Genomic DNA, 10,302 nt, shown 5'->3' on the forward strand with positions numbered 1-10,302 from the left:
ACCATTACCAGGAGAAACACTCACCATTACCAGGAGAATCACTCACCATTACCAGGAGAATCACTCACCATTACCAGGAGAATCACTCACCATTACCAGGAGAATCACTCACCATTACCAGGAGAATCACTCACCATTACCAGGAGAAACACTCACCATTACCAGGAGAAACACTCACCATTACCAGGAGAATCACTCACCATTACCAGGAGAATCACTCACCATTACCAGGAGAATCACTCACCATTACCAGGAGAATCACTCACCATTACCAGGAGAATCACTCACCATTACCAGAATTACTACTTACCCCTACCAGGAGAATTACTCACCATAGCTGACTACTGCAGTTGTCAATATGCCTGGTAAAACCTACTTTTCTCCTTCTTCTCATCTTATCCTGCCTCTCAAGTAAGCATACCTCTTTCCCATTGAAATGTAAATGTTTGTATATATTGTAAATGTTGTGTCACTTTATCAACGTCAATGTTTTGTCCATCAGATGTGCAGGGGGGCAAACTCTAAGAAGGTAATGTATCCAATTATAGTTATTTTGATACAAAGAGATGAATAAACGACTTTTTCTTATGCAACTAAACATATTGGCCAATTTAAACAAATTAAAACTCGGGGAGGAAAGACTCACAACATGTAACTCCTCATCATGTGCTACAACTACCAGCTGCCTGGCTGTCCCTTCAACTTTGAGCCTGTGTGTGGATCCAACGGAGTCACTTACGCCAATTAGTTGTTATACAGTGAAACAGGCTCTATGGATCTGGATTATAGGGGGACTGTGCGTAGGAAATGCATGGCTAAATCTGGTTATGTAAAGCATTGTTATTAATTACTACTGCAATTAATCATCCATAAACGATTTGAGTTTCTGTATCACGTTGTAGTCCAATCAAACTGGTACAATGTCCTTCTTACTGACAGGGTGGAAGTAAATTGTGATTAAAATGTTCTCTTTCAGAGAAACCAGGAGGAAGATACTAAGTGTCAAATGTGGACCTTGCTGAAGAAGTCGGAATTTGCAACTTCAACAGTAAAAAACATAGCTGGAACACAAATTGTGATGGAAAAAGAGCAGATTATGCAGAATAAATATATAATTTTTAAAACAAACTTATTTTTCAACCTTTATTAATCTCTTTGTTGATGTTGCACTCCAGATCTGACAAAATGCCTCCAAACAGAATGTAACAAGATCCTTGCACAAGAACACAGCAACAAATAAAGAGTGTCAGTAGGAATTGCCCGTGTGTCTTTCACATTTCAACCTTAAAATAACAAACACCTTCACTGTGGGACACCAGTGTCTGAGTCAAAGTATACACGAGATGGCAACAACTGGTAACTTGATGAGCCAATGGATTCAAGCATCCATTAATTAGTCCTATAAAGATGAATGGTAACCTCCAAGCATAATAAACAGTAGAGAAACATGCTGGAGAACCACCAGATTGGAACTTGTCTCAAGAGAGAGAGAGATGGGACACTCGGCGAAGCTCTATCTGCCCATGCCAAAAAAACATCTGGATCTGGCTTCAACTGAACAATTTGGAGTTTGCAGTCCACAGTACAGTATGGCGATGTACGATCTTGCATACCTTTGCCCAGCAACCCAGCCAAAACCTCTAGGGGAAACAATTGGGGGCTTAGTCCAAAATGACACTCTCCATAGGGAATAGGGAGATGGGGTGCCCCGGTGTGGGTGATGTGTTTCATGCCAGCGGGTGTCAGTCAGTCTACTGGGCCATCTGAGCCTCTATGGCCTGCGCTGTCCACTCAGGAGCAGCCGCAGTGATCTTCTCCAGCAGGTTATTCACCTGGAAACACAGAGACTGGATCTGCTTGTCCCAGGTGGGCAGGGGCTCCCGTGCTGAAAGACAGAGATAGAGAGGGGGAGGGAAAGAGCGAGAGAGAGTTAAGTATCTTATTTAAAAAGGAATAATGCTGGGAAAAAATCTGACACTGAAAACGATTAAATCCTTCCAAAAAGCAAGCCTAGGATTATAGTCGCTCCAAATAGGAGCCACGGGAACCAGGTCCTAACCTAGAGAGGGAGGCATCTCATCCTCCTAGAGCCGACTAGGCAGCGGGCATAGCCGGAGACTTCTTTCAATAGAGGAGTCTGGGCACAGATAACTACTCACTCTCAAAGTGGACGATTCCATCGATCTGGTCGATGAAGCCGTTCATGCGTCCCTCAGTGATCATCTGGGAGGCGATCTTCTCAGCCTGGGGGACAGGGACAGAGACACAGAGGGACAGCTCACTGGCATCTCCATGCACACTCACACTACACTACTGCACAGGAACACGTCAACAGCAAGTTAATACAAACGCCCCGGTCCAGAAACAAACCCTAGCCCCTTGCCTCTAGCCTTGGTGGACTGCTAGCCATATTGCTTAGCGTACAATCCTCTCAGATCCCCATGAAGTGGCTAGGGGTTGTTTTTGGACTTTGCCAGTGAAAGATGATCAAATTCATTCCAGGCCAATAGGAGTATGAAGTGGTGTTAGTCTGTGTACATAACTACTGTAATAATTAACCACAACACAGCCAATGGGTATGGCAGCTGTAACGGTACACATTACCTACAAATTACAATGTATTTCGGTCTCACCCAGCCCAATGGAGAAATGTAGTGTAGAGTCTCACTCCCGTTATAATTCACTAACTCCATCCCACTGTTCTAATTCATATCTACACTATAAGTCCACTGTAGCAAGACATGCAGTTTATGTTCTTTCAACGATATACATACATACATATATATATACATACATACATACATACTGTGAGATATATATACACACATATATATATATAAATATATATACATACACACACACACATACATACTGTGAGATATATATATACACACATACATACTGTGAGATATATATATACAGTATATGACAGATTTACTCCTTTTCTGAATGTGGTAGCTTAGTCCATTTACACGTAAACCACTGAGTAGTTCACACAACTCTACAATCCTTTCAATTCAGCAGTTGAAAAAGGGGAAGAATGGGGACAGAAACCGTTGTAGCAACACATACTGTGGGATATAAGATATGCCTGTAATGGACGACTGGGTAATAACAAGAACCCAAATATACAATAGAGAGGGGAACTCAGATTGCACTGTTCCATGTTGATAGAAATACTTAGTTCAGGCAAGCTCAGACCTTTCTAATGCCTGTATCATTAAACCTAAACAAACAATCTCCACTGCTTTCCTGTCATTCCAACATAGGTCATATATTTGTACAGTAGAACATCTTTCTTTTTTTTCTTTAATAACCTTAATTTACTACTTACCACAGAGACAATAAATGACAGATGTCTTAGGTGCCCCTAAATCAACTTGATAATTAATCAAGACTACATTTTCACACGGTTATGAGTACTGCGTCCCCAATCCCACTACCTGAAGAAGCCTACTTTGCAAAATATGACACAATATGAGTCTTTAGAATGACAAAAACACCTTTTACGTTCACAAAAACAGAGATGAATAAACAGAGACCACCGGTATTATAAGGGGAGTGCACATTCAGTTCTGATTCTTTCACGTCTTCAAGCGAGACATTTTGAGAAAGAGAAGAAAGATAGAAAGACGAGACAGAGAGAGACAGAGAGAGACAGAGAGAGAGACAGAGCCAAACAAGGCTTTTATTTCATTGAATTTTAGTTCTGTATTTTGGGTTTCACACCTCATTCATTAGTAAAGTAGTGATTATGTTCCCTACCAGATTGCATCTGTAACCAGGGACCTCACCATCGGGACAATCGTCCTGCACAACAACATATATATTCAAAATGCAAGCCTTCTACGTAATGCTGCTGCTTTTAAAACTGACACTTCAACTTTCATATTAACATACCTCAAAATATTATTGCATTTATAGTTTGGGATAAATACTGTATGTCTGTGTTAGGGTGGTTTGAGGAAAATCCTAAAAATAATTGGGGTTATTTCCCCCCCAACTTCAACCTGTCATACTAAAAGGTTCTGGTTATGCCCTCAAAACACTACTTTAATCATAAATCACATTCCCAATTCTTTCACTGAAAAGTAATTGTTTTCCATCAGATACTAAATGTCTTGAGGAATAAGATTCCTACACAAACTGTCACCCATGATCACATATTAAAGAACAGTTTAAAAATGGGCCTGATTTTCACCATTTACAAATATAGTAATTAACAGAACACATTACAAAAACCCTATACCTATCCCCCCCCCCCGCCCCACCCAAAAGCAACACTTACGCCTGTTGGGGTCTTGTATGTTGAAATCCATCTTACCTTAGCGGGAGGGATCTCCAGAAGCGCCCCTAGCTCTTCAAACGTGATGTTGTTGTAAAGTTTACTAGCAGACAGCAGGTTGTGTTCAATAACAGCTCTGTCCAATATGCTGGAGCCTACAAACAGAAACCCACAGTAATGCAGCTGATCATATTTTCCTTATTACACTAATCAGTCGAATAACTTAAGGACCGCGGTGAGAGGGTGAGGCAGACTGACCGTCTGCCATGGTGGCTTTCTGGTGGGGCATGAGCATGGCCGCAAACTCCTGCAGCTGGTTCCCCCTGATGATCCGGTCCAGGTACATCTTCTCTAGGATGCCGTAGGCCGCCAGCTGCTGACAGCGCTCGTCTTTAAACAGGGTGGCTAACATACGGGAGCGCTGCTGGCCTAGAGAGAGAGAGGAGAGAAGTATCAAGTTACTACTTGCTGCCCCGATAAAAGGCCAAGACAAAATCCGGAGTCCCAAAAAACAAAAACAACGACGTAGCAATGGTACAGTCAGAACTGCTTTAACGGCACGCCTTCTTATGATGCTGTGACTGACAACACACCAAACAGTGTAAAAACAGTGGCAGGTACCCGCTGATGCCAGGATGGTGCAGTGGAGAGCATGCTTCAGGGCCTCCAGACGCTCGGTCTCGTGGACGATGGACTTGTAGGAGAGCTCGTTATACCGCTGCGCCGCCTCGATAAACTTCCTCCTGTAGTCCAACACTCTGGCGTAGCACACTTTGTAGTGGACCTGTAGCTGTTCGTTGGTGGACTCGTTCTGGAGCAAAGAGGCTCTGTTGATGTAGGCCTCGGCCTGGACAGGGTCGTCATCCTCCAGGTACAGACGGGCGATCTTCAGGTACGTGTCCAACTTATAGTCTACGTTGTACTGCCTGGACAAGAGGGCATGAAGGTTGGTTACTTGAATCATACGTGTTAGTGCTGAGCTAGAACCAAATTGGACACTCCCGGCGGGTCCCCCAGCAATAGATCTGGAAACACTGGACTAAAGTGACTTACTTCTGTCCTGTCTCCAGAGGAATGCCCACTAGAACCTGAGCAGCGTTTCTCCAGTCCTCCTCCTTCTCATAGATGGTGGCTAAGTGCTGTCTGATGGAGGCCACCTGGGGGTAGACATGGGATTTAGACATAGGGTAGACATTTGTATTATTTATTTCCAACCAGTGTCTAGTCTAGATCTGGGAAACCAGGTGTGTGCACTGTGCGAGCAATCAAGTGCCAGACAAAAGAGAAAACCAGCAGATACTCAGGCCCAATGAGTAAAGTATTACAGTACTCACCTGTTCTTCAAAAGAGATGACCCTGGGCTGTATCTTCTCTAGTGTGAAGTGGTAAACTGACTTGGCTGTGCTGTCAGGAAGACTGGGGATATTTGTGCAGAAGTCTGTCAGCAGCTGTCTAGAGATTACTAAACTGACGTTCTCATTGACCACTGCAGGACAGGAGAGGATTACAGTTAGAAAGGATATACAGTCATGTGATTTATGAGCTATGATTGTACAAAGGAAAAGGGGGAATTTATGTAACAACGGTGTGCAGCAGGATGTATTCTATCCTTTACTTTGTACAGGATACTCACTTGCTTCAACGAATGCTTTTAATGATTCCAATTGTTCTGCATCTGTGAATTGGATGGCCTTCTCCAGAATCTGTCGATATCTACAATTGATAAAAGGGTTGGATTAGATAGCCATCTTAAATTATAAATGATATTCATGACTTGAGAATTGAACATTATTTTCACAAATGCACTTCCGGAAATGACAAAACGGAAATGGAATAGCAAGCCTATAATCACCAAATAAAAAACAATACACACATTGAAATAACAAGCAAAATACAGTTAAGTGGCTTAACTAATGTTACATTATTTGGTCTGTAGTCGCCATGGCGCCCCAGTAGCAGCCTAAGCAGAGAGCTCCTGTAAATATATAGATATTTAATCAAGTTTATATTGAATCAAATTTAAGTGTTTTTAATTGTGTGTTATTTTAAAATCAGCTATTTTGATAACATTGAGTTTTATTGAACATTTCTGGTGGTTTTGACCAACAAATCTGCAGATGGGCTAGCAGGTCAACTCTTCTTGGCCTGGCTAGCTAGCAGGCTGGCTAATTGTTTTTGTTCGAATGATGCATCTGGACACTGTACCAGCTTTTTAAGTTTAACCTGGCTGCTGATCTTTTGAAAACATAAATAAAAGAGTCAACTGAAGATTGAAAGGAATAGGAGGTGCAGTAAAGGAATGGGAGGTGCAGTAAAGGAATGGGAGGTGCAGTAAAGGAATGGGAGGTGCAGTAAAGGAATGCCATACTGAGGCTGAGGGCTTGTAATGAGGATGACTGGCTAGTGCTCTGAATTGTGTGTGGTGAGATTTCTGGTGCCCAGAGCTGCTGAGGGCCTCTGAGGCATCACCCCAAGTGGATGCCATACGTACATTATGAAGGAGAAGTCCAGTAGCTACACGACAGGCTGGTTCCCAGAGTAGCCCTCTACATGATCGTCACCAGACTCTTTATCACCAATCTCCCTGACCACCTTCCTCTGATCATGCCATGAACTGCCCCTCTCCATCTTTGGAGGATGCATACACTGAAAGATTTGGACTCTATTGGTTGACCTAACTATACTGTACTGTAGCTAGACTACTCATGAAAACCTATTACTTGTTAGTTTTTTTTGCTTTTCTAGCGATTTGAGATTGTTATGAAAAGCGCTATAGAAATGTAATAAATTATTATTAAAGGCTAGCTAGCTGATGTTAATTTACTGTCTGTAGCTAGCTGATCGACTAGCAGTGGACACTGTTGATAACAAGACCTTTGGCAAGACTTTTAACCACCGATACTGTCTCGCTAGCTGGCTACAAACCGGTTAAAGGTATACAACAGAGACGGAAAAGAAAGCGAGACATCCCACTCCCTCGTTGTTTCTTGTACATATAGCATACAGTCAGCTACAGACCAGACCCAGCTGCCAATGCATTGGTGCCTATGGAAGAACCACCGTTAAACAGACCGGAACTGACCATTTAAAAAAATGGTAAACGGCCTGAGTGGGACATCTTAATTTATCCACCATCTTTGGGTATAGCCGTACCGGTAGCTACAGTTTTATGCTAATTTGAGAACTAGCATAGCATCGGCGGCCTGCTCATTGACGCATTTATAATTCACTCTAAACGTGACACTCAGGTTGAAAGTAATGTATATCTCCATTCACATATATTTTCTATTTTTTTTGCTCAATACATACTTTCCAGCGAGATCTTTGTGGGATCCGCTTGAATTCATAAGCTGTGCAAGCTCCTGTCTCACTCCGGCCGCCATTTCTCCGACGAAGTGTCAACAACGAGAATTGTCAGCTGACAAGAGTATGCCCACTTTACCGCCAGGAACGTCCTTCAAGACTGGCAACCGATTTGTACAGCTCTAGTTTTGGCCTCTAATCTGGTATTAGTTTGCTCTTTAGACTTTACTGATAATATGATACATTTTATTATCTGTATGGAACAGTTACAATTCTAACAAAAGTTTTACTAGCCATATAAATCATTATTTTTCACGTCTGTTTTCCAAATAAATATTATTGATATTATGGTGGTGAGACAAAATGCACGTCTATACTGGAACTGAATTAACCTAATGAAAATGATATTGTATGATCAGTAGAGTTTAATAATATATACTATTAATAAGTTGTTCTTCGTGGATATTAGTTAGCATCAGCACCAATTCCAACACATCCGAAGTGGAGCCAAAATTAAATATGCTTAATATCGGTATGTTGATATTTGTAGCCACTGTAAAAAAGCATGTTCCAATTCTATCTCTACCCCTTCGCTGGCCCTAACCCTTCAATGTTCGCAGATCTGTACGGTGGAATGGAAGCATATGGTGAAAGCATATGGTGAAATGCGGTGTTATACACCGCATTTAGTGGTCTAGGCTACATACATTGAAGTTTTAAGTTACATCCATTTTAATATGTTACTTTGGCCAGGTGGCAGCATTTCTCCTCTTACCACCACGATTGCTGAAATGGAAGCCATGTTAACAGGTGTGATTCAAAAATATATTGGTCAACCATGACACAACACCTTTAGATAGATGTAGCCCATACATTTACATTTGCTCTTATCCAGAGCGACTTACAAATTGGAGAGTTCATACATATTCATCCTGGTCCCCCCGTGGGGAATGAACCCACAACCCTGGCGTTGCAAGCGCCATGCTCTACCAACTGAGCCACACAAGCTACCTGAACAACTACATTTTAAAACATTTATTTTATTTAACCTTTATTTAATTAGGCATGTCAGTTAAGAACAAATTCTTATTTACAATGACGGCCTACCCCGGCCAAACCCCGATGCTGGGCCAATTGTGTGCCACCCTATGGTGACAGACAACACAATTAGACCCAACCAAATCATGAGAAAACAAAAAGATAATTACTTGACACATTGGAAAGAATTAACAAAAGACAGAGCAAATTAGAATGCTATTTGGCCCTAAACAGAGAGTACACAGTGGCAAAATACCTGACCGCTGTGACTGACCCAAAATTAAGGAAAGCTTTGACTATGTACAGACTCAGTGACCATAGCCTTGCTATTGAGATAGGCAGACCTGGCTCTCAAGAGAAGACAGGCTGTGCACACTGCCCACAGAATGAGGTGGAAACTGAGCTGCACTTCCTAACCTCCTGCCAAATGTATGACCATATTAGAGACACATATTTCCCTCAGATTACACAGATCCACAAAGAATTTGAAAACAAACCCGATTTTGATCAACTCCCATATCTACTGGGTGAAATACCACAGTGTGCCATCACAGCAGCAAGATTTGTGACCTGTTGCCACAAGAAATGGGCAACCAGTGAAGAACAAACACCATTGTAAATACAACCCATATTTATATTTATTTATTTTCCCTTTTGTACTTTAACCATATGCACATCATTACAACATTACAACACATAATATGACATTTTTAATGTCTTTATTCTTTTGGAACTTCTGTGAGTGTAATGTTTACTGTTCATTTTTATTGTTTATTCAACTTTTGCATATGATCTACTTCACTTGCTTTGGCAATGTTAACATATGTTTCCCATACCAATTAAGCCCCTTGAAATGGCAGACATGAGAAAAATAAATATTCTTCTTCGATGAGGTTTAACAGCGGTTGGTATCCAATAAATGTTGCATTACTGCCACCTACTAGACTGGAGTACAACTCCCTTATACTGTGTTTGAAAAATATATATATAGAGTACCAGTCAAAAGTTTGGATACACCTATTCATTCAAGCGTTTTTCTTTATTTTTACTATTTTCTACATTGTAGAATAATAGTGAAGACATCAAAACTATGAAATAACACATATGGAATCATGTAGTAACCAAAGAAGTTTTCAACAAATCAAAATCTATTTTATATTTGAGATTCTTCAAAGTAGCCACCCTTTGCCTTGATTACAGCTTTGCACACTATCTACTGTATACCAACCCTACCTTGTCACAACACAACTGATTGGCTCAAACGAATTAAGAAGGAAAGAAATTCCACAAATTAACTTTTTTACAAGGCACACCTGTTAATTGAAATACGTTCCAGGTGACTACCTCATGAAGCTGGTTGAGAGAATGCCAAGAGTTTGCAAAGCTGTCATCAAGGCAAAGGATGGCTACTTTGAAGAATCTCAAATATAAAATATATTTAGATTTGTTTAAGACTTTTTTGGTGTTATTTCATAGTTTTGATGTCTTCACTAGTATTCTACAATGTAGAAAATGGTCAAAATAAAGAAAAACCATGGAATGAGTAGGTGTGTCCAAACTTTTGATTGGTACTGTATATAAAACAAAAAAAATCAACAAATACCCTACCATCTAACCCTACATTCATTAAAAACCCACCACCCAACTCCACTATTTAAATCTATTTAGTCCTACCT

The 10,302-nt window shown here is 41.0% G+C and overlaps 1 protein-coding gene across 2 annotated transcripts; it reads right to left on the minus strand.

Moving 5' to 3' along the window:
- Positions 1–1,129: 1,129 nt before the first annotated feature.
- On the minus strand, positions 1,130–7,753 carry LOC139543692 (COP9 signalosome complex subunit 4). Of its 2 annotated transcripts, XM_071350009.1 has the most exons (10): positions 7,595–7,753; positions 5,919–5,998; positions 5,620–5,771; positions 5,339–5,442; positions 4,907–5,211; positions 4,544–4,714; positions 4,325–4,440; positions 3,766–3,810; positions 2,160–2,244; positions 1,130–1,885 (listed from the first exon to the last, which is right to left on the minus strand). In XM_071350009.1, the coding sequence occupies exons 1-10, from the start codon at positions 7,666–7,668 to the stop codon at positions 1,752–1,754; spliced, it is 1,266 nt and encodes a 421-aa protein (XP_071206110.1). In that variant the 5' UTR covers positions 7,669–7,753; the 3' UTR covers positions 1,130–1,751. The 2 variants fall into 2 exon arrangements, with proteins under 2 accessions (XP_071206110.1, XP_071206111.1); XM_071350010.1 differs by lacking the exon at positions 3,766–3,810.
- Positions 7,754–10,302: the final 2,549 nt, after the last annotated feature.

The sequence above is a fragment of the Salvelinus alpinus genome, chromosome 18 (assembly GCF_045679555.1).
Source record: "Salvelinus alpinus chromosome 18, SLU_Salpinus.1, whole genome shotgun sequence".
Classification (NCBI taxonomy): domain Eukaryota; kingdom Metazoa; phylum Chordata; class Actinopteri; order Salmoniformes; family Salmonidae; genus Salvelinus; species Salvelinus alpinus.

Coding starts and splice junctions, on each gene's coding strand:
- LOC139543692 (XM_071350009.1), bottom strand. CDS start 7,668: ATGGCGGCCGGAGTGAGACAGGAGCTTGCACAGCTTATGAATTCAAGC. Junction 4,441..4,543: donor GAAAGCCACCATGGCAGACG/GTCAGTCTGCCT, acceptor TTCTGTTTGTAG/GCTCCAGCATATTGGACAGA. Junction 2,245..3,765: donor CTGGTTACAGATGCAATCTG/GTAGGGAACATA, acceptor CCTGTCCCCCAG/GCTGAGAAGATCGCCTCCCA.